The sequence below is a fragment of the Brachyistius frenatus genome, unplaced genomic scaffold, assembly GCF_029030835.1.
Source record: "Brachyistius frenatus isolate BFR_SWC_R1_liver_20210118 unplaced genomic scaffold, ASM2903083v1 Contig_5, whole genome shotgun sequence".
Lineage (NCBI taxonomy): Eukaryota > Metazoa > Chordata > Actinopteri > Embiotocidae > Brachyistius > Brachyistius frenatus.
The window spans coordinates 553,862-578,735 of record NW_027210604.1 but is presented as its reverse complement, the minus strand read 5'-3'; the positions used below and the strand labels follow the sequence as shown (position 1 = coordinate 578,735).

The 24,874-nt window shown below is 42.3% G+C and overlaps 1 protein-coding gene across 2 annotated transcripts; it reads left to right on the top strand.

Annotated features, from left to right (window-relative positions):
* Nucleotides 1-2,366: 2,366 nt before the first annotated feature.
* klf5l (Kruppel like factor 5 like) lies at nt 2,367-24,369 on the top strand. 2 transcript variants are annotated; one of them, XM_069716005.1, is made up of 5 exons: nt 2,367-2,619; nt 13,178-13,243; nt 14,004-14,931; nt 15,839-15,898; nt 23,778-24,369. In XM_069716005.1, the coding sequence occupies exons 1-5, from the start codon at nt 2,479-2,481 to the stop codon at nt 23,954-23,956; spliced, it is 1,374 nt and encodes a 457-aa protein (XP_069572106.1). In that variant the 5' UTR covers nt 2,367-2,478; the 3' UTR covers nt 23,957-24,369. The 2 variants fall into 2 exon arrangements, with proteins under 2 accessions (XP_069572106.1, XP_069572115.1); XM_069716014.1 differs by lacking the exon at nt 13,178-13,243.
* Nucleotides 24,370-24,874: the final 505 nt, after the last annotated feature.

Sequence of the window (24,874 nt, the reverse complement as noted above, 5' to 3'; positions counted from 1 at the left end):
AGTATCCTCTTATCTATAGATTTATAGTTATTCAGCAAACAGGGCGGTTTGGCTCTTTGAATCACGACGTGCCGTTTTCTGCTGTTACATAATTAGAGCCTGCTAGTATGCAGACCAACCTGTGCGACTAACCAGACCAGATCAAAAAGGTCCTGTTGTTATAATATAAACAGCATCCACATATGATCTTGATTTTCTCACGGTTTGTTCGCACACGCACACGCACACGCACACACACACACACACACACACACACACACACACACACACACAGGTCTCCGGTTTGATGGCAGTAAGAGACACGAGACAATAAAACCTCGACGGTATGTTCTAACTCGTGCAGTGACAAAATGTTCTTATAAAGTTTGACTGTTATTACAAACAGCATAACAGTGTTTTCACCCGTTATGGGAAACAACGCTGTACACGATAATTGGTCTTATTAACTGTATCATGTATTCTTGTTGCAAACAGACTGTAAAGCATTAAACTGATTCCACAAGGGGGAAAAAAAACAAAACATTAAACTTCCTGTTTTGTTGCCACAGATATTATTTTATTACAGCATTATTTTAATTTTTTTTTTTTAAAAAGAGGAAATGCCGGACGTGTTTTGGTGATGATGGATCTCAATAGTTGAATGAAATAACGTATTTAGTTGTGATGAAAGTTAATGATATCTGGCCGATACAGCGCCCGCACAGCTTATTACTGTTAATGAGCCTCCACCTTGTGTTGATTAGCGCTGCTGTTATGATGCTGCAGTGAGTCAACAACCGTTTGAGCCTGCCAATAACATTCAACCCAACCGCCCTCGAATTAACTTTGGACCCCATGTAGCTAAAATTTAGTATAAAAAAAAAAAAGTCATATGAAAAAAAAAGTCCATGTAAAGTTTGAATGGACATACATGAGGTATGTTACGTAGCTCCTTTCCTAAACCTAGCCAAGTAGTTTTAGTGCCTACATCTAACAAAATTGCACCTGGCAGAAATAGTATAAATATATATATATAACAGAACAACCCAAACAAAGAAGAAGCAAATGTCATGAACGATGCACCCTGTCGGAAAACAATGAATTGTGGCAACGAGTTTTTCTGCGTGATCCACGAACCCATCCTGGAACCACGTCCCACTTCAAAATACATCTACTGACTTGTTAAGAATACGTCAACGCATTTTGTAATTCTGATGAACAAAGCTTTCCTTGTTATTTCTGAAAACAGGAAGATAAATCTCTCCCACAGCGTTGACATAAGAAGGTGTCTTGTATCACTGAGACACTAGTGACTAGAAACCCTAACATTTTCTTGAGCTGTTGCACCTGCTTCTGGTCACGTCACATGTGACCTTTTGACCCTAAGCCTGCTAAAATCAAACTATCATATTCTACATTTATGGTCGTGGATGTGCAGCTTCTCCATCTGCCAGGTGAAGCTGCAGGCACCCTGCGCATCCCTGCTTCCCACGACCTTAAATAAGCACGTATATTGTTTCAGAAACAATGAAGGACAGAAACATAGAGGTATTTCCTCTGAGCCAAGCCTCTGACACTCAATAGCAAACTATCCAACACACCCTTAAAGTGGAAAGCGTGTCTCCTTGGTGTCCTCGGTAAAATAACTCAAAGGTGAACCGTGCTATAATGATCTTGGCATAAATGTTTTTGTCCATCTTTGTCCTAACCCACTAAAAAAAAAAATTACGTATTCCTGCATCCAATAAAACACAAGCTTGGCTTTCCAATCACAGATGGTCTTTGTCCTCTGTATGTTTCCGTTGAACTATACCAATTCTTGGGTGTTGCAATTACTCACTGTCACTAAGACTCAATGTTTTACCCATCCTAATTACTTGGAAACAGTTTTCAAATATAATTAATAAGTTAATAGGTTATGTAAAATGTACCACGAATTCTACCATATACTACAGTTGAACTTAATCAGCAGGACTCTTTATTTATTTTGAATGGCGGGGATACACACTGTTCCATAAATTTCCCCAAAAAAATCAGGAAACACCACAGGCTAGAATAAAAAGTATTCCTTAGGCAATAACTTTATTATAGGTGTGTGTGTGTGTGTGTGTGTGTGTGTGTGTGTGTGTGTGTGTGTGTGTGTGTGTGTGTGTGTGTGTGTGTGTGTGTGTGTGTGTGTGTGTGTGTGTGTGTGTGTGTGTGTGTTCGTTCCTTCGTGGGTTCTCTCAGGTGAGTCCCGCCTCCCTCGACGCAGCTGATTGGTCCGTAAGATCCACCGTCCGCTCTGATTGGCTGTCCTGAGGAGCGACAGTTTCCTCCAGGTAGCAGGTCCGTACTTGAGCTCAGGTAAAGCCAACCTGTAGAGCTAGAAGAAAACGGAGGGCTGTGGATTACGCTGTCGCCTTCAGCTCCAATAGGGCGCAAATTAACGTCAATAACTCTGTATGTACTTACAGACACAATTCTGACGCAGATAAACTCGTTGAGGTGATAGTTTTAATGGCAGCGAGTGTAGGACTGGCCATGAATCCGCCGCACACGACAGAAGAAAGGGCGGTTTTCACGCAGCTGAAGCCGGTGAGGATGTCGGGGGCGGACGGAGCCGAGGACACGTCCGTGTTTGAGGACGTCAAACCCGGGGTAAGAATCTCTGCTGACCCGATGAGCGCAGCCGGGCTTCGGGAGAACCTTCGGTCTGGCCTCTCTGGGTGTTTTGAAAACTTTTTTTTTTTTTTTTTTTTATCTTAACTTTTGAATCTCAACAGACAATATGGAAAAAAAAATTGACCACAGTCAAACTAAAAAGTAGGTTTTTTTTTTTTAGGTTAAATGAGCTGCAATAAAATACCCGCGAGGTGCTTTTGTTTCCCGTTTATCAGGCTGCTTTCACCTTTGAGAAGAAGCAGCTCTCCTGTAAAGGCAGGCAGGTTAAAGTCCCACACAGACACCTGACAGGTCAGACAACGCAGGTCAAGTTCACGTAAACTGTTTGTGGCATTTCAAATCCAACTTAATTTATCCTTCTGTCATGTAGATTTGAATAGAATTAGATAGGTTGCTCAGATTTTATTGATATGATGATGGCATTCTTACACAATGCACTTTGTATTGATTGTGTTTATAACTGCAATGTTATCTGTGAATACAGGATCAGGCCATGCAATACATCACTGGTAATACATTTATGGAGAGAAGCGATAACAGGCTTATTGTGTTTGTGTGTGTCGTTGACTGTTGGACTTCATCTGAGAGAAAACAGGCTTTTTATACGTGCGATATTATTTTAAAAAGGAAGTTTACACCATGTGATTGTTTTTGATTATTACAAACACTTTTCATGCTTTCAATCTTTGATCACCATCTCCTGCAGAATCTCTTCAACCGTGTAGTTTGATCACACGAAAAAAAGAAAAAAAAACAGGCAGGTGGAATTTCTAAAGCTGGTCTGCAGAATGACTTCTTCTTCCTGCTTCTACTTATTCATAGATCTGTCTGTCCAAGATAGGCAAGTGAATGCTTGTAATGTCTGAAATGTGCCTGGACATTTCAGTGAGGCCCTCGTGGCTTTGCGTAGCAGACAATCGCGCCCGATTGATCGTAGAATATTAATCATACAAACAGGATAAACAACATTTTGACTTCTGTGTTGACATGAACAACGCAGCACAAGTTCAATGGCTGCGAATTGCACGTTGAAACCGGACGCCTGCGTGTGGTGCTGAGTTTGGTCTCCTGCCAGGTGTTTGCTAAACAGATCCAAACATCTACAGCTAAAACTGCTTCTCCAAGTTAAAGACGTTGGTACTGTTTGTTCTGGTGTTGTTGTTGTTTTTTGTTCTGATAGTGATAGCCCGCGAATACGACACACACTTTGTCATGTGTTGAATCTGCATGCAACACAAAGCATCAGTGGAGTGGGCAGGGATTTATGCTGAGGATTTTTATGCAAACATGGACTGAAAGCAAACCTGGAGAGTTATCGTCGTCTCTCAACAGCTTTCATACATATTCCGATCTCTGCATGTTTGTACAACATGAATATGACTCATTGTGGAGGAAAATATTTGTACGGAGCGGACTGTCAGTTTTATTGGATGGCATAGCTGTAGTTAGGTGTTTATTATGCATACAGCTTCAGTTTTCATTTAATTGGCCACACGACCACAGAACTTCCACATCTGCTGTATTGTTATCTTTCTATTTTGTACGAACCAATGGAATTTACTCGGATTCCAAACTATAAACAAATCGCATAATTAATCGTCCCTGTTTTGAGTTACGGAAAACATTTGTACCTCAGTGTTCAAATATGAAATCAGTAAGCTGAAATGGTTCTAACAGGTGGAACAATACTGGAAGCTGAAGAGCTCCTTGTGACTGCTCTTCTCTCTTTTCTTCTCATGTCTTCATTTCTCTATTCTGTGTTTTCCGCGCGATGGAAGGAAACACTGTGTACCTTCTCCCTGCAGATAAATGTAGGTCACAATTACTGTCGTAAAACAAGTATTTTATAGCCTGGACTGGTCTGTGTGCTTGTGGGATTCCATGAATTACAGTGTAATCCATCTGAAAACATAAACCCAGGCAGAGCAGCACGCTTTTTTTTTTTTTTTTTTTTTTTACTGAGCTGTCAATCATCGACCGGAGCATCATGAGACAAAATCATGACCCGTCTGCTCGGTTTCTGATATAATCGGCATTATACAGTAGCTTGAAATGAATCACGCACACAACTTACAATTATGGAATTACCTTTGATATTCTCTGCAACAGTTTGGTTTATTTACTCTCCGGGTTGCTCTGAATTTGGTCTCTAAGCAAAATTGAACTGCTTTCTTGTTGCTGTAACATGCGATGCTTGGTTTTTATGCAAAACATGATGTTATCAAGTACAGAGAAGTCGGGTTAAGTGAGCTAGTTGCCCCGCATGCAAATGAACGCCAGCTGTAGCTCAAGAAAGTTTACCTTAAATGCTCTTTATTCACCACGAAGGTTAACGCAGGAAGACAGAAGGCACTCTCTTTTACTTTGAACCCACTTTTCCTCCTCTTTTCGTAGTTTTATTTCAAATACAAGGTTTCTGACTCGAGCAGAGCTTAAACAGAGGGATCGGGGTAGAAATAAGCCTCTCGTTCCTTTTTTTTTTTTCTTCTTCACTTTCCTACTTTTCTTCTGAGACGGGCCTTTCTGCCATTGTGTTTTTTTTTTTTTAAAGAGCGCTTAACTCGGCGGTGTCGTGACAGCTGTATGTTGCCCGACCTGTCTGAGCAGGGCCCGCATCTCCATTGGCCGCCCCGAGGCGAGAGAGACGATGATAAAGGCTGACCTCATGAGAAAGTCACACAGCAGCAACGAAAGACTCGGGAGAGCAGTCGAACACCAGTCACATGCAGGGCTTTGGTTAGCTGGGGTATTGTCGTCTTTATCGTGTGTCAAAACATTTGTTGTGCGGCGGTGTAATTTGTCAAAAGAGGAGGTGTACTCACCGATCTTTTGGCTAAATTTGCTGCACTCCTAGAATTACCATCACTTGTTTGTTTTTTGAATATGGTTTAAAACCTTTTGTAGCTGTTCAGTCCTCAAATAAATGGAGTGAAACTAACTTGTAGTCTGAAGCTTTTGTTTAAAAGTGGACTCATGTTGTCTAAATCTGCATACATTGAGGTATATCTTCATTTTTATTTTTTTTGTTAACTGACATAATGAAACAAAGGATCATTTGAATTTTTTTAAACTAAACTTAAGTCCCAATTCATCTAAGGCCAATAAGAACGTTTAGCTCAATTGTGGTCTCCACCACCCCCTGAAGCAAACATGTGACTCCTTAGCTGTTAAAAGCTGCGCTACTGACTTCTGTGTGTGGAAAAAGTTGATTAATGAGAGTTTTGAAAGCTGAAAGACACTAAAACGCTGTTACTGAGAGAGTTAGGTGATATTTCTTTGCTGGTTTAGGGTAATGCAGTTATAAAACACCAGGTGATGTTTCTTTTCATAACTTCTGAGTCTTGGTAGGAATTCAGCAGCGTTGAACGGTTGTGAACGAGGCCTTTAAGTCAACTATGTAACTTTCTTTTGTAACATCTTCACCTGAGGTGTTTGGGTAATTTTGCAGTCGCCCATTTAGAAAATTTCTGGCCACCGGCTTTCAAATCTAGAAAGTTAATCTGCAACACAGGTATTTCATTTGAATAAATCTGTGTAGAGCCTTTTGTAATGAACATTGCTGTGACGTGTGACAACACTGCAGGTAAATCTGAGTTTGAACATCAATAACTGCACTCATCGTTTAATGAGAGCAACTTTGAGGTCCAAGGTTTAAATTAAGTCTGTGATGTTTTCTGGTCTGAGTAGAAGTCATTTGGCTGGATTGGTTTGGACTAAAGAAGAGATATGTAATTAGTTGCCATTTAATGGTAAAACATCTTGTAGTTAAGCAAAATATGCAACAAGAGTGCAGACATTTCTGTCATTGATTACTTTTTGAATATTGGATTTGTCATTTATTCTACTAATACCGGTGAAAAATGCCGCGTTAAAACCAGAACCTGATGAGAACTTCTAAAAGTTTGTTGTCTTGTCCAAACTATTAGCCCAAGTTAAAAATAAATTCCCAGTTTATTATGATATAAAACCCTGATAAGCAGCAAAATCAAAAGAAGTGAGTAAAGCTGCACATTTTCTCTATAAATAAAGAATCAGCCTTTAAAAGCATCAAGATTTTTGTAAAGCAAGAGCTGAAGTTTTTTTTTTTTTTTTTTAAATCCGAAGCAGATATTTTCGTGTTCCTCAGAAGAATAAGTAACTGATATGAAACCTTACTCCAGATTCTTTTGTCGTTGTATCACCGGTGAGCGCCGACGACAGGCGAAGTTACAGAGTAACTTCACGGCATCCAGATCGAGAAGTCACGCCTTAATGATTCCTGCAGATCAATACTCAGATATGGCTTCAGCTTTTGTTTTCATTATGGTTTTTTTACACCCTGCCGTTGTAGTGGAGGCGCGTTGTGTTTGAAGTTTTATGTTTCTGATGTCACCGTTTAGACCAGACTGACCCTTTATTTCCTTCACGCCGTTGGTCCTCCGCTGCCTCATTGTCGTCCTCTTTTTACGGGCCCCTCGTTGCCGACAGTCGATTTTCGTGCAGCTGAAGTCTGAGATGGTTGTGGTTTGACTAATGATTTGACTTCCAGGACAACACATGCAGCTGATTTGCATCGGAGGCAAGTGTGTGCAGGCCACGAGTCTCAACTCACCGGATTCATCGCGGTGTTCGGTGAAGAGAAGTGGGATGTGAGGAAGCTTTAGTCATTTGTTTTAGTCAGAAATTCAGGAGTATTTGAATCATTTTTAATCTAAAGTGTAGTTTGAAATTTGATATTGGAAAGTAGGTCCGTTGCAAAAGCAGAGTTTCAGATTTTGGTTTCGTTATTAGTTTATTGTTCTTCTGCTGCTCATGAACTCCACCTGATATTTCTGGTTTCTGACTCTTGAATTTATTCATTTCAAAGTTTATAGCATCTCTGAGTGTTGTTCTTGCGCTCATGTTGCTGCTGTCAGTGCTGTATTTTTCTTTTCTTTTTTATCTGAACTCTCACTGCTGTTGTTCATGGTTGTGTATCTTGACTCTGGGTCTTTTCTTTGTAGGTGAAATTAAACAAATTTGGCAACTTTTTCAGAGATCTTTCATTCAGCTTTCGCAAACCTGCCCAATCAACAAGCACAATCTTTTATTTATCCAACCTGATGTGTTTTTGAAGCAATAATTCAGTCTGATCCTCCTGTTGTGTCTTGATGAGAAACCCAGCAGCGATTCATGGTGTGACTCGCGCTCTGCTCAGATTATTTGGTCTGCTGATGTCACCCGGACCCAGCATGCCCGGCCCCCGTGTCTCCCGACCAGACAGCACATGCCGCCCGCAGACATTCATATTCGACTGTTTCCTAATGTCTGTGGTCTGAAAACTCATCCACTGAAGCTGCAAAGTCTCTTTTAATGACCGCCACCGTTTACACTTCGCTCGTCTGGAAAAACAGTCCAAATTGCTCTTGTGAGTGAAAAACAAAAGGTGAAATCATTTTGATGGTGCAGCAAAAAAAAAAAAAAATGTAGTTAGACACTGGATTCCTTTCATTTCTTCTTCAACCCTCCCCAAACATCTGCTGCCTAGTTAAATATGAGAAGGATCTTTTCTGCTTTGTGGGACAACACAGAACAAAGACTCGGAAGAAATAAAAGACAGAAATAGGACAACAGGTGACAAAGATCATTGCTTGGATGACGTGTTACTGGGAATGTAAGAATATTGCAGTTTCTCTCAAACTCCTGAAATGTCCCTTCTTTTTTTTTTACAGAATGATTACCAGGAAATAGGGAGAGACTACCCATAAGTCAAAACCAATGGTCTCCGTTGACAACAAGTGAATACGTGATCTTTTCGGTTGTCAGCACTTACTCAGATAAGCTGGAAGTTTATTTTGTCCAGTTAACTCTTGTCTTTACTCATCACTGTCCCGGGAAGCAAAAACAAGCCTCCTTATCTGCCTGTTCATCAGCGGCCATAAAACATCACGGTGGTCTCAAAGGTTTTGTTTTCGCTCCGGTGACCCTGCTGTCGTGATTTCTGCTCTAATGATTCACGGCCAGCAGACGACGTAGCTCTGATCCAAAAAGGCGAATGGCCCCCGCTTCTCTGCATTCCTGAAAGCAATAAAAGAAAAGTGGAGTGCTGGAGTAGCCATTTGTTTTTTTGCAATTAGCCGGATAAAGGAGGGCGGGCGGGGGGTGGGTGGAGGGGGGGGGGGGGCTCTGATGGAGATTGCAGACCTTGTAGCTCGGAGGCTTTTTGGGGTCAGGGCTCAAAAAGCTGCTTTGATTATTTTTCTGTTTTTAATCTCTTTGGGTTTGTTTTTTTATTTCCTTCTAAAAGTCAAATTGAGTTGAATAGCTCTGATTTTATTTAATTAGGACATTTGTTTTTGGGGGATTATTGTGCCCAAGATAAAAAAAAAATTTTTTTTAAAAAGTGCAGACTTTTCAAAGCCATATCAGATGAATCCAACAATAGTTTGACTGTATCAGCAAAACAGACCATATGTGGAGTGGAGTGGAGTGGATTACTATTACTGTGGCACGCAAGTCTGAAGTCTCTGTGAGCTGATTTTCATACGGTCAGCGCATTGAATGGAAACTACAAAGACAATGAAGAAGAAACACTTGTTAGAAATCGAAACACAAGTTTAAGCTCCGTAAATTGCTCCGCAGTATTGTAAAGCATGGATTATGTGGGGGGCTAAAGCACCCGAAGGTCCTTCAAGGATGGACGTCAAGTTGGCCGCAAGTGTGGAAACTCCCCCTCCGTCCCATAAAGCAGAACACAGCCGATAAGAGAACGTTGTTATCAGGCAGAAGGATTCATAGCGGGACGGTTGTGCATGTTCTCCAATTATTAACCGACTCGGTCTTCGGCCAAAGATTTTCTCCTCATTTACCGCATAAAACGATCCGGAGGCGTTCTGAGCTGTAGTTCATAAACCGGGCCGCTTTGAGGTTGCCGTGTCTCTTGTTTAATGTATCAAAGACTTAACAACCAACAAGGGTCTTTAGCGGCAGGACAAATGAAAAAAGAAAATGTCAAAATGTTGTTTTCCTTTTATGGTATTGAAAAGGTGAAATTTAATTGTTCCTGAAGGCTGTAAAGGCTTGACAGGAGATTTGAATTCCTGTGTATTGAAAAGGGAACTATCTTTGGGCAGGGACTCATTTTAAATGACTTTTAAAGATGTTATTATTCGTGGGCTGTTTGGTGAGTATGTGAGCAAAGTTTGTAATTTTAAGAAATATGTTAATTACACATTTCAGCTTCTCTGTCGGTGTTCGGACGCGAATTTCTCTCTTCTTTTTGTTTTTACAAGACTTTCTAATCAATGGTTTTCACTTACGTGAGCTAGATTTTCCATTCAGTGTACCTTCATATAGACCCATAAAAAGTTGGTTTTTTTGCACATGTATTCCATAAAGGAGGCATGGCAGCTGGGTCTTGGTTCGAGCCTTAACCGGGGCCTTTCTGTGGGGAGTTGGCATCTTCTCCCGCCATCCGAAAACATGCATGTCGGGTTAACTGGTGATTCTAAATTCCCCGTAGTTGTGAAGGCGAGCGTGCATTTGTGTTTCTGCCTGTCTTTCTGTGTTTGGGCCTGTGATGGACTGGCGACCTGTCCGGGTTGCACCTTCGCCTTTGGCCCCAAAACAAAAAAAAAGAGTCCGCAGGGATAAGATCCAGATCCCCTTCGACCCTGTTCAGGATAAAGCGGGTACAGATAATGGACGGGCGCTTTCGAGAAAAACACGACTAAAGAGATAAATGTCAGTAGTGAGAAAAGATGCAGGCGAGTCAGAGAAGAGAGGTTGACAGCGAGACGCATCGCCAGCAGGCCGGCAGGGGACACGACCAAGGGCGCCCGAGGGTTACAGCTGCCAGCACCCCAGGAACCACAGAAACCCGGCTGTGTCCCGTCCTGAAAGACACACAGGAGCTCTCAGTGTGGCAAACAGAGAGGCTGTTTTTGTTTTTCTTTTCTTTTTTTTCTTCTTTTTTTCCCTCAGTAAATACCCGAGACTTTCATTTCATCGGGTGCTCAGATTGCACCGATGACAAGGCGGCGTGAGTCGACCAGAAACGAGCGACGGATGTCCGTCCTCGCGCCGCAGGATACACACACACACACACACACACACACACACACACACACACACACACACACACACACACACAGACAGACCAATGTACACAGAGACGCATGAATATGGCAACATGCAAAAAAGGGTAGACGGCGGACATATCGGCTCTCACTCAGGTCTTCGAAGCTTTCTTTGTGTTGCTCTCGCACGCAAAGAAAACAGTCAAACAAAACCATGTGCGAGAAATAATACGTTTTTTAACGAGTTGTTTGTTGGGGAAAATAAAAAGCAAGTAAAAGAACACATTTTGGGCCTAGATGTTTGGTCTTTTTCAACAGAACAGTAAAAAAAACGAAATCTGTACATAATGTTAATATAGTTTAAGTAGAATTTTTTTTTGCAATGATAACACCTTTGTAAATCTGACTTTAGCAAATATATGCACATACAAATAACAACAAATAACTTTGAATTAAACAAAAAACAAAACGAAGCAGAAGCAAAAAATGTAATATAGGACACATTTTTTGCAGCATGGAAACACCTCCCAGGTTGAAGTACTCAGAGAGCAATAACCCTCGAAGCTTTGTGTGTGAAAATATATCAGCAGGTTATTAACAAAGGTGTGTGTGTGTGTGTGTGTGTGTGTGTGTGTGTGTGTGTGTGTGTGTGTGTGTGTGTGTGTGTGTGTGTGTGTTTGCGCGCTGGCACTTGAAGCAGCGCTGCAGAATAACTTCATTGAAACAGATCCTCCTCGCCTCCTTTGTGCGACTCGTTCAGCTGCTGGACGCGACCTCGAGCCCATCAGCACCTTGTTAGGTCATTTGTCCCAAATGGCTCGATTCAGTCCAGCGAGCCGCGGGTCGATGATCTCCTGTTAGAACTGGATACAGTTCACTCTCGCACTGATCAGTCAAGACGAAACTTAAATCTCCATCTCAGAAACTAAATATGTCGATTGTGAAAATACATAATTGGATCATTTCAGTCAACGTTGTTTGTTTAAGACTTCGAAATAAAAATGTTAAACCGTTTTATTTCTAAGATTTTCAGATCTTTGCAGATTCCCTACGAGGATTTTCTGTGCAGCTTCTTTCAATCTCTGCTGACTCATTCGCACTTCAGTATCAGTTTCATAATTTGCTGCTCACTTTGGCCGATCAAGCGGTTCTCTCGCTCTCTCTCTCTCTCTCTCTCTCTCTCTCTCTCTTCCTTGGACTGTAGTTCCTCCTCATGTCCTTCTCTTTGTTTGTTTGCGCTCCGTCTCTGGTCTCTCCCCCGACCCCTCGTCCTATCTGTAGGATTGGATCAGTCTGACAGGTCTATTTTTACCTGACAGTGTTTGGGTTTCACTGCAACGTTCTCATACCTTCAGCCTTTGTTTCGGTTTGGCTGAGTGTTTATTTTATTTTTTTTTGTCTGCTTCTTTGTGAATAAAACCATCGGCCACACCCACGGAGGGAACGGTCCACCTGTGTGTGTGTGTGTGTGTGTGTGTGTGTGTGTGTGTGTGTGTGTGTGTGTGTGTGTGTGTGTGTGTGTGTGTGTGTGTGTGTGTGTGTGTGTGTGTAGTTAAGCGTGTGCCAGTCAGTTTGTGTGCATAAAAAGTGTGCATTTCTGCAGGCATACGTACCTTATGGCGCATTAGCGTTTTGCATTAGTGATACATGCATTTATGTGTGTGTGTGTGTGTGTGTGTGTGTGTGTGTGTGTGTGTGTGTGTGTGTGTGTGTGTGTGTGTGTGTGTGTGTGTGTGTGTGTGTGTGTGTGTGTGTGTGTGTGTGGTCCCTGCAGCACGGTTTCTTTACTTAACGCTTTGTGCACCTCTAAAGGAGCGACTGTCTGCTTCATAGACTCTGAATTACACACACACACACACACACACACACACACACACACACACACACACACACACACACACACACACACACGCATGCACTGATGCACACAGCATTTAATCAAGGATGGAGATCAGGTAATGCCTTCTACTTAAACAGGGGAAAATACCTGCAGTTTATTTTCTTCTACACGCTGCCTGTCCAGTCCTGTTTGAAATGTTTCTTTGTATTTCAACACAGATTCTGGTTGTCATATTATTAATAGTAATTGTTGCATGGAAAACCTGATAACCTCCTGTTTCCCTACCTGTTTTAAATTAGTACAGATATGTTTTATGTGAAATAACCTTATTGTCTTAAATTTATCGATTGTAAAAAATCTTGCAAAGAAAATGTTTTTTTCTGGTATTCCTAAATTATTTGTCAGCATACGTCATTTATACTGTTTAATTTCACGAATAAAAAAAACAAAAACAGTTAAGATTGTATGATCTCACATGAATCTGAATTTACACTGAAAATCCATAAACACATCTTACTATGGTTGAAATGTTAGTCTGTTATTTTTGTTTGTCTGTTTTCTCCCTTTTGTCTCCCTTTTTTTTTTTTTTTTCTTTACCTGATTTTTTTTTACCTTGTGGCTTGATTGCATCTTCTTCTCTCTATTCCAAATGAAATAGAAAAGTGAAACTCATCCCTTCCTGTGTCCCAGTGGGGGATACCTGTTGCACAGTAAATTACCAAAGGTAAAGGTTTTCAGCTGTGCAGATGTAGTAGTATATATATATACACTGTAAATCAGCTGCAGCACTTTTGTATGCACATCTCCAAACAATGTGAAACACATGGCGGTCCAGTATCATAAAGTTTAAAGTAGGTGAATTCCATGTTCAGCTATTTGTCCCAAAGCCTGTTCTTGGCTGTTTGTCAGGGCAGCGAGCTCCGCTGAGAAATAGGAATGTGAGGTATGACGAAGGGAGGATGATGGAGGAGGAAGTCCTGGTACCAACTTCTCTAAAACTCCTCGCAGTGGTCGTGCACCATTTTACAGAGTGATTGTTTCCCTGTACTTAAAAGAAGGTCATTTTCTGGACACCTTTGGTGTTGGTGGTCTTTCCGCAAGAAAAAAAAAGGAGCTTCTTTTTTTTTCTCCCAAATTTTCAGATTATACCCAAACAATGGAAGAAATTAATCATGGAAGAGAAGGAGGTCAAATACTGATACTCACCGTAACAGAGAATTGCCCAAGATGCATTGCACGTCTTGGATTGCTTGGGTTTTTGAGTTTGGACAACCGAACTACTGGATAAACCTCAGCTCATGATCTAGTGTCAATTGAAAGAGATGGAGGGAATTTGGGAAATCAGTACGAGAAGGAGACAAAGAAAGTTGGACAAAATAACATCTCGACTTCCCCCCAGTCTGTCTAGAAAAGTTCAGAAAAATCTTTTGGATTTGAATTTGGAGTTCTTTTTCTAATCTTGTCTCCCATTTGTTTCTTTCCAGACTCGACTGGAACTGGACAAATACCTGCCGCAGGTCAACAGTCCTCTCTTGAGTCACTCCATCGACACGACCGACAAGAAGTACAGACGAGAGAGCGCCTCCGTGGTTGACGAGTACTTCTCAGAAGACAAACCTTCCACTCCTTACAGTTTCAACATCAACCTCATCCTTCCCAGCACCACTCACCTCCGCACGGGCCTCTACCGGCCCAACAACAAGACCCTCACGCCGCAGCAGATCAAGACGGAACCGGGGCTGGACGTGCCCTGCTCCAACCCCAGCACCACCCAGGCGCTGCCGGACTTCACCTCCGTCTTCAACGTGCCGCCGGTAGTCAACAACGTTTTCATCAAACCAGACATGAGTTCTGGAGGACTGAGTGTGGCCGCCGTGTCGCAGCAGCAGCAGTCAAACTTGGACACAGACCTTCACATCGGGCCGCAGCCTCCTCAGCCGCAGGTCTACCACATGCCCGTCACCAGCTGCGCCGACCTCACCATGACCCTGTCGCACAGCAGCCCGTCGGCCCACGGCTCCGCCATCAGCAGGACCATGCTGAACCTCGGCAGCGTCGCACTGCCGACAGCCAACGGCGGCTACATGATGGCAGAGCACCAGCTGCCGCAGCACCACGGTTACTACCAGGCCTCTCCGAACGGCGCGTCCCAGCACACGGCGCCCCACAGCCTACCGCCGTCACCCCCCAACTCCCAGCCCGGGAGCCCGGACGCCGAGGCAGAGCTGCTCAGCTTAGCGCCGCAGCTTCCGCCGCTGTACCATCAGCGTCTGGGAGGGATGAAGGTGACGGGACTGTCTCCTCACGCCCTGCTGATGACACACGGCCAGGGGGTCCTGACGGGTCCCAAATACAACAGGCGGAACAACCCGGAGCTGGAGAAGAGGAGGATCCACTTCTGTGACTATGCAGGTGTGTGGTCTATTCTCAGTTCCCTTACGGATACATCAAAATACAACATGCTTGACTTGATTTTTTTTTTTTTTTCCTTAATAAGACTATAATTATTCCCCTGGGGAGAAGAAACACAAAGTTTTCGACTTGTAGCAAACAAGTTGTCTTGCACTGACATTAATTGGGACAGTATGCACCATTGTGGTATTTGGCACGGGCGCACGAACATGCACAACATTGCAGCAGCACTAACTTCCATGCTGCGTAGTTTCAGCTATGACCTTGTTTGATTGTCCGGTCAGTGGGCTGCTGATGAGATGTTGGTGACGTGACCCGAAAACAAACTACAGTGGATTAAAATAGCAACAAAAAAACAAAAACAACCTTCATGCACACACGCGTTTTAATTGTTGGATTCATGCTTTCACTGGATGACTGCCAAGATTCTTATGTATTGAAATATGAACAGACTTGTTGTTTTGTTTACTTGCCTGGCACTTTGCTGCACGAGTGGAGGCGCCACTTTTCGCCTCTGCATGGAGGCTCTGTGTCCCACTTGCAGGGAGTGCAGCTGATCATGTATAGAGTGCCTGAGGCAACATATAAAACAGAATTTAATGCTGTGTCCGCCTACACACACACACACACACACACACACACACACATAGTAAATATTGAAGCATCACTCCTATTTACTAACATGGTTTACTGCAACACCCTGCGAGATTTAAAGCTTTGATGAAAGTTTTAAAACAGCCACTCCTGCCAGTTAGTCCCATATGTTGTGGATTTGACTCATCTCTGAAAAATAACTCGGCAATCGGCAATCAAACCACTGCTGCATGTTCGGGACAGACTTTGTGTCAGTTGTGCGCATTTCTGCCGGCGACCCAGCTCATAATATCTCTCTGTGATTTCCTCACAGGCTGCACCAAAGTTTACACAAAGAGCTCTCATCTGAAGGCGCACCAAAGGACACACACAGGTAAGAAGAGTGAACTCTACTCCAAATAGAAATAGATTTGTGTGTCTTTGTCATTATTTATAATTTCGCATTCTCGTCTCTCAGTTCTGCGATCGGTAAATCTCTGGTCAGTTCCACCTACTTTTGTTTGGATACAGTTTTTGTCGCTACATATAACAGCAACCTTCTTTGTATACATACGAGGATGGATCAAAAAGTTTAGGGGCTGCTGCTGTTGCGCATCAACAGCGCACAGAGCACAGAAAAGCTATTACCTTCATGAGTGGGTACTCCCGAGTGTTGTGAGGACGCACGTCAAATTTTGTGTCAAACTCTGGAAATCAGCGTACGGAGAAGCAGTGAGTCTCGAGAGACATTTGGAGTGAAATTTGCGTTTCCAATAGGTGTAACGTCAATGTCCAAGACCGATTAAGGCGCATCAGGTCAGGGGCAACCAGGTGGGTTTTCTTTGACACCATGAATTCGTCCCCCAGGGTCAGACTGTCAACACCGAGTTCTACTGTGACGTTCTGAGGCGTCCCGACAACTGCTCACAAAACGATGCGCAACTCGAGTGCCGATTTCGATCGAACGATGAAACTTGGACTACTTACTCACGAAGGTTATAGCTTCTCTTTGATCCATGCGCGTCACACTGTTCGCACACAACAGGAACAGTCTCTGAACTTTCTGATCCACCCTCGTACAGTTGAGACATTTTGATCAATTGACCCCTTGTTGCAAATGGGTGTGATTGGTTGCTACTCGTGAGCTGTCTGCCATTGAAGCTGATGTATAAACCAGCATGGTGAAGTATAAATGAAGCAGCTAATTCTACTTAGGTAATCAAAGCAAGACTCCAGTGTTCTACCTGAGCCGGAGAATTGCGCCATTGAACACACCAAACGATAATCTGGCTGATGTGAGGTCTGATAAAACTACCTCAGCAGCAGCAACAGGTGACTGGATTTTCTGGTTAGTTTTCTGTCAGTAACTGACAGATGGCTGCATGATTACAAAACGGTAAAAATATCCTGTGACAAAACATTCATTTCCAGTTCTCTCAGGTACAACGTAACCTAAAGACATGACTTATGGCAAATAAAATTCTGGGTGGCCAGAAATTCTGACTTGGCCTTGAGCAAATTTTATTTTTTCACTCTACCTGTTCAAAGTTTTTTTACTAATCCTGGGATTCAAACCGTCTCTTAACTATCACGCTCTGTATTCATTTGCTTTAATCTTATTTATTTATATGTTGCATATTTTGTCACATTGCCAGTTTCGATACACCCAGTAACAATAATAGAGATGATAATGATGATGATTATGAAGTAGAAGAGTGAACCGAAAAAAAAACATTGCAGCAACATTAGCTCGCTTTGGAGTTTTTTTGGGGTTTTTTTCTCCACCATGTTCATACGTGCTCATACCTGTCCTCCGAGCTTCCCCAGAGAACAAAGAAAGAAGGGAGGATGGTGAGATGAAGAAAAGAGGAAAAAAAAAAAAAGGAGGGAAGACGCGCTGTTAAACGAAGGCCAAACCAGTTACTCCTGCTTTTCAGTTCCTTTTCAGAGGATGTAGGAGTAGGAAGGCGGGGGGTTGGTTGCAGAATGGGGGAAGGCTGGTTTCGATGTGTTTCCCTTCTGTAAGATGAAACCTGCGGATTCCCAGTGGCCTCAGACCTGGATTTTGGAGATTTACTCATGCGATTAAAAAAAAACTGCAGAGCTCCCCCAGTGTGAAAACAGCGATAGAGAGAAACGCATGAACGAACGATCAAATAGAAGCAGATCTCTCTGCGGTCATAAATAGATAAGATGAAACTTTATGGATCCCAGGGGGGAAGTTTGGTTGTTTGCAGCAGCAGCAGCAGCAGCAGCAGGATACAGCAGCAGAAAAGACAAATAAGCTGTAAAATATGCAGTGAGAATAGTAAACAAAACAATGCAGTATAAGGGTAAAGAACACGTACTGCCTCTTCCTCTTCTGTCTATTTTTTCTCTACAAATCTGGTGTGCTGGATGGATATTCCTCTGCCATCTCTGTTGCTCTAAACTGGTTCATCTATGATCCCTCAAACAGACATGTCACTGTTGATAAGAGTTATTCTGCATTCTCTGAACTGCGGAGTGCCTCAAGGCTCCGTTTTAGGTCCGCCTTTATTTTGGTTGCACTGCATTTTATTCTTCTTAGACAAACAATCCAGAAATTTTCCACTGCTCCAGATAAAATGTAACTTGACGCATCTTCGAACTTATGACTTCTTGAAATGCCGTCTAGCTCTTCACCAAGTTAACAGTTACCGATTCAGTACTAAATATGTCAAAAACAGTCTCATTTGGCTCCTTGAACTCGCATTATATTCCTAATCACTTTGTTAACCTTGCACCTTAACTTTAAACCAAGTGTGCTGAATTGTGAAGTTATATTTGACTCTACACTTACCTTTTGAAAGTGACTCAGGCTTTATCTTTTCCAGAATTGATTAATGCATCTCTTTGTTTTACAACTTTAAACTCATAAATAATACTGGAGCCAGTTTCTTATCCAAAACAAATAAAAAAGATAACATAACCCGCATTATAGCTTCTTAGATGATCAATTCCCTATAGCCTCAAACCTGTGATTCAGAAATGCACCCTTTTTTTACATGCTATGGACAGTGATTGACAGACTGTAATTGTAATTTTGTCTAATAACAGAGAATAATTTGGAATTTGAAAGGTTGATACAGACTCAAAAAAATTTAAGGAGACATTTTTGACATTATTGCTTTCTTTTCTCTTTCAAGTTCACACCACGGAACCAGCAGTTGGTCAGTTTGTCATTTGACCTGTGATCGCTGTGACTAAGATTCATTCTGACTGAACTATCAGAGTTTGATTACGATGAGTATGTCCGCAGAGACCTCATCCCTACCTCATCCCTCATTATGTCTGATTAAATTCTGTGGAAGAGAAATGAGTTGTTTGGGATTTTTTTTTTGAAGGCGATACTATCGGTAAGTTACGTGCCATTAATCTTTCAGTTAGCATTCGTTTTCGACTTTTGCAATCTTCTTTTCTGTTGTAGAGTCAGCAATCTTTTCACAAGATCTTTCCAAGACATTAAGTTCCAATTTGGCCAACGTGAGCAGCTGGTTGGTTTTTGTATGTTACATGTTAAGTTTGGAGTTGCTTTTCTTGGCAGGGTGGAACAATGGCTCATTGAATGGCACTGTCTTCTCACAGCTGACATTCCTGGCTTTGAAATCCCTTTGTGAACAGTATTGTATGTGAAAATACTCTTCAAACCCTTAGTTTGTTTCGGGTTGCGCTTCTCCCACAGGTCAAAAACAAACAGGTCAAGTGGACCTGATACTCTAAATCGGTGTAAATATGTTTATCTGTGTTGATGTAGTGTGGTCTCCTAACGCAATGCATGCTGGGACTGGCTCGTACGGGTTAAGAGCTTGATGCATAAGGCGTGTTGTAGATTTCTTGGCTTATTCTACCAAATTGGGTTCGTTTGGGTCGTTCTGCTATGAAACTTTGTCTGGTGCAAGATAGAAAACCGTCTTTGGTCACATAACAACCAGTGGTGGGATTTAACTACATACCGGTTAAATTAGTACACATCCAGGTTAACAATTTAAATCCTTGTACCAACTGTGATGTGATCAATGGGAAAAGCAGCCATTGCCAAAGCGCCTTTGAGCAAAGCATAAACCACCTGGGAGCTCTCGTGCATTGTTGTACCTGTTGTTACAGTACGGTCGTCGACGCCTCTATCATAACCATCCGCCCCTCCCACTGGTTCGAGGAGCCAACCATAACCGTGGCCTCAGCAGCCACTTGAGTTTTTCTTGTTAGTGTACATCTTTGTGTGCATATGTGTGTAAAGAGTGTAGAGTCCTATCGGCCTGATTAGGGGACCCTCCAGCCCTCTTCACAAACACAGAGTGAGCTGATAAAGCGAAGAGGTCCACAGAGAGTTTATGGGCGTCCTGGAGAGCCTGGAAGTGTTTGCTCTTTGACTCCGTTAAAAAACAAGGCAGAGATGGTTATAAAACATTATTATTACACTACTGATAAATTATAGCAGACTGTGTGCAGTTGTGTCATGGTGCGAATGGTTTGAGGTCGAAGAAATTAGGACACGTGTGGCTTGAAAATCTGTCGTTTCTCGTTTTACAAAACTAACTTTTGTACTTGATTTCAACATTATTCTCTACTTATTCAGAAGTTGAATCTTCGCAGTGAACCAGAGAGCCTTGCAGCGCCCTATAGAGTACATACAGTATGCCTCCTCCATATAAAGTACACAGCAGCCTGTTACAAAGCACTTTTGTTCAGAGTGATTGATGCACTGTGGCTGTACGTTTCTGTGTGTTTTTGTGTTTGTCCATTATGATTCATTGACGTGTCCATAGTACGTGCACTCATTCATTCGTGTGTGTGTGTGTGTGTGTGTGTGTGTGTGTGTGTGTGTGTGTGTGTGTGTGTGTGTGTGTGTGTGTGTGTGTGTGTGTGTGTGTGTGTGTGTGTGTGTGTGTGTGTGTGTTCAAGAGATAATATTTCTGTCGTTTGTAATCGGCCTCCATCTGCTGTCTCTCCCAAACAAATGCCTGTAAAGGTTTTTAAGTCAAAGGAGACGTCAACGTCATCAACAGCTCGGTGAATTGAGAAATGGACATCGAAATGTCTGTGTGTTAGTTAACATGCTTTCGATGCGATTTCCCTAATTTCACTTGAACTTTAAAAGGGAAACAAAGAGACTTGCTCGGCTTCAAAAGTAAGCCTTGCTAAATCTATGCTTTGATAATTGTTTTCAGTCAAGATTTGGTTATAAAAAAAAAAAAACCTGAAGCACCACCAACAGTCAGAGGAAAATCTGCCTCTTTGACATTTATTTGTGAGCATTGTCAAACCCCGGTTTTTCAACTCCACTCACAAAATTGGGATTTTCAAACGCATGTACTCGGCTTTATGTGCTCAAACACATTGACTTCGTGTGGACTGAAACTGAGGAATTTTCAGAGTTTCTTTTAAATTGAAATGGTACACGAGTGACGTGTCCCATTTTAGGCTGAAGGAAAATGAAAGCGCGTATGTATGGATGGATGGAGGTCTTATGTTTTCACCTGACCTTTTGGCAGCTTGTCTAGGGGCATATATCAGTCAAGGGTGTTTGTTTATGTGCGCGTATGTGTCGTATTTCACCGGTGTGTTTGCCAGCTTTCAGGGATAATAGTCTGAGAGAGGCGGCTGTGCTTTTGACCCCGGCAGCGCGGCTACGGAGCAAAAACCAAACACACCTGTGGGTCGAGAGCCTCAACCTTTTATACGGAGACATTTGTGCTCTGCCTCTGCACACACATCCAGATCGGTTCCCATTTAGAAACCGGATATTGTTCAAATAAGGGGTCTACTGAGCATGAAGATAAAATAAAAAGAAAAGATTAACCAATGATTGTTGGATTATTGGGAATTATGGAGCCATTATAAGAGACTAGATCAAACAAAAACGCAGTAACAATGGCTTGTCTCTTATCCCCCCTTTTTTTTTTCTTCTTCTTCTTCTTCCTGTCACCTGAATCCCCCTCTTTGCTCTTTGGACCCCCTCGCTCCGGTAAGAGCTGTCACCCTGTGATTGATGGTCAATAGCAGAAGCTATCTAATCAGCGCTAACAGGCCCAATGCTGGTAATGAGCACTTGATGACCCGCACAGCCCAAGAGAGTCACACTCCCTCCACACCAGCTGATAGGAGAGTCTCCTCAACCAAGGGCAACTTAGAAATGACTTTTTATGGCATTAAAACACCTTCAGGACAACTGTGGGGGTTTTCTTTTTGTCACGTTAACACTGCAGTCCAATTACTTCTTAAAACACGTGAAAAACATGACAACATAAAAGACGATTCTGAAGAATATACATTTTTACTGGATGTTGGAACGAACTAATACTGAACACAGACTGGATCCTCTATATCCTGGAATAATGACACTTCAGCTAACGACACTTTACATAAAGAAAGGAAAACAAAGAATAAAGTGCTTATGCCTCATGAAAGTACTGAATCACATTTTAAAGAAACTAACTTTAGCAGAATTCGATCGTTTAGTTGTCTCCTTTTTCAGTCGTGTTTGTGCTCTTGACTTGCATTGATTCTCCAATACACTAATTTTCACCCTGGCTATGAAGGATTACTTTTTTTTTCTGGTGTGCATACCAACCCTATTCAACAGGGCTTTTTTTTTTTTTTTTCTCTCTTTGTTGATGATTAGCTAACTGTTTGGCAATAGCACGTTGTGGCACAGCCAAGAAATGTCAATGTTTGGGTGGGGTGGGATAAGTGTCGCGTTGGATTTACTCTTTGAATTTGACATTTTACAGGTTCTCTGTCATCACACCTTCCTACCCATTACTACCTTATAATTATTATAAAACAGCGGGATGTTGTAGTTCTTAGATGAACAATATTACAGGTAAAATAAGTGAGCATTCAGTTAAATAATCCATAACTAACTCCATACTAAAGGCACGCGATGATCCGTTTACTTTCAGGATTTCTGACCAAAAAGCATTGCGGGTATTCTTGAGGTGTAACAAATGGGACGTATATTCTAAATTTCTTACATGTTTACATTTCTTCAAGTGCTGCTGGAGGTCAAAAACTTCACAGGGAACTTTTAACGAAGACGTTTTAGCTGCCGAAATGTGTACCAGCTCCCACTGCAGGGTCTCTGTCGAGCGCCGACACTGCACTCTTTGACTTGTTCGTCCAGTTCCTGTGTTTTCTTAAGTGCGTCCTAATTTTACTAAATTCCCACTGGACTCGGCTCAGCTGTTTCCAACAGTCGCCCAAATGAGTAAAATACTCAAATAAGACATTAGTTTATCAAGTTTGTACTTCTTGTGAATGTAAATGACTTCGATGATGAATTAATGGACTTCAGAAATGCTCAGTGTTGTTACAATGTTACAATTATATCTTTCTTCTTTTTTTTTTTTTTGTAAGTGTGCCATGAAAGACATGCTTTCGATAACAGGCACACACACAGAAATACGAAGAAAAAACAAGACCTGCTGCATTCAGGTCCAAATGTTTAATCTCTGAAAACTGAATTTGCTGTTAAGAAATTGCATTTAAATAAAAAATAACATTACAAATATTTCTTTCATGCACACACTTGATCTGATAATGTAACTGTAAATAAAGGTGTGTCTTGTAACCAACACGCTTTACTAACAGTGACACACACATGCTGCACTTGAAACGATACTTGAGAATAAACTTTGTGCGATTTTATATCTTTGTTCAGCTTCGTGGAAATAAGCGAGGAGTGTTTACAGGAGGGAGCCATGAAAACCACAAGTTACATACTTTCTCACTGACACTTACTGAAAAGTACTGCACTGATTTTGGCTGCAAGAAAATTTTATTCAGAGGACAAGCCGAAAAGATTGTGAAAAGAATAATCCGATCAGATTGTCTGATGTTCTGAAGTTATTTGGAAGTCGATTTTCAGGGCGAATGATCGTAAACAGAAACCACTCACCTGCTTAGAAGGAAGTAAATAACTTTGAAGTCTTGTGGGAAAAAAAGCTTTTGTATTTCTTGTCTCACAAGATTTTTTTTTTTAAGTTACACACTATGTCCCTTAAACATTTTACTGTGATCGGCCGCTGGGAATATGAAAAGTCCTCCCTCCCTCCCTGGCTTGGAAAGTGTGGTTACAGCGTAACCTTGGTTCTCTGAGTGAAGAGACAATCTGTCCAACGCCGTACATATGAGAGAGTGGAAAGACAGTCTCGAGACGATAGGGAATTACCGTTGAAGTGAAATGAGCAAAAAGGTAAAAGTGAGAAAATGTTCGGTACGTCGCTGACAACCCTTTCCTCCTCTCTCCGCAGGTGAGAAACCGTACCGTTGCACATGGGAAAGCTGCGACTGGCGCTTCGCCCGATCGGACGAGCTCACCCGACACTACCGGAAGCACACCGGCGCCAAACCTTTCAAGTGTATCGCCTGCAGCCGCTGCTTCTCGCGCTCGGACCACCTGGCTCTGCACATGAAGCGTCACCAGAACTGACGCGGATGTACCCGTACTGTATATACACACGATCACACACGAATACGAGCGGTATCCATAGATGACAGCCAGCCTGGGAGGAATCAGATACTAAACCAAAATCATCCCTCTGGCGCTCCATGTTGGAAGAGGTTGAGTGCTGGCAGGCATCGAGTTATATCCAAAGATCTTTTAGTCAGGAAAAAAATGACAACTCAGATACTCCGACAAACACAGGTTGAGGTGTTTACTGGTGGAAAGAAAGCAAGCGAGGGGTCACGTCCTCGCTTCAAACTTTCTTAGTGAAACTGCAATAATAGAAAAACCGAGGGGAAGTTTTAAGACGAATCTGGAGAGTGTCTGTTAAAGATTTCAGGTGAATCGGCCTTCGTCACCCACTCGGGGATTAATAAAGTAAATACCTACCTACCTACCTACCTTAGTTTCACTTATTCTACAAGCAGGGAAAGTAGTTCCAGGCAGACGCTCGCAGAACGAGAGGTCGTGCCGATCGCCTGCTATCAGTCGACACCAAAAACCCAGAGATGATTTTCGGGGGTCTGTTCTCGTCACCGAACAGCTCCAGTATCTCGATTTAAGACGCGCACTGTTTGAACTCGTTCAAACACTCAACACGTAGAAATTCACACACTCGACGTGCAAGTCAGCCGTCACCAGAACTGTGGTTTCAGGCTCCTACGATGGATCTGGGACTCCTTCTGGTTTGATTCCTGGAAAATGCTTCTGCTCTATACAACAACAACAACAACAACAACAAATCTACTATCAGCTCCGTCACCGTCGTCACTGTCATCGTCTTTTATAAAAAAAAATTTGAGGTGTGAACTGTCACAAGTGGAGGTGGAGAGACGTTCCCCTCGGTCCTGCCTGTGTAAATACTTGTTAATATGTGCGCGTACGAGTTCGAGAATAAAACGA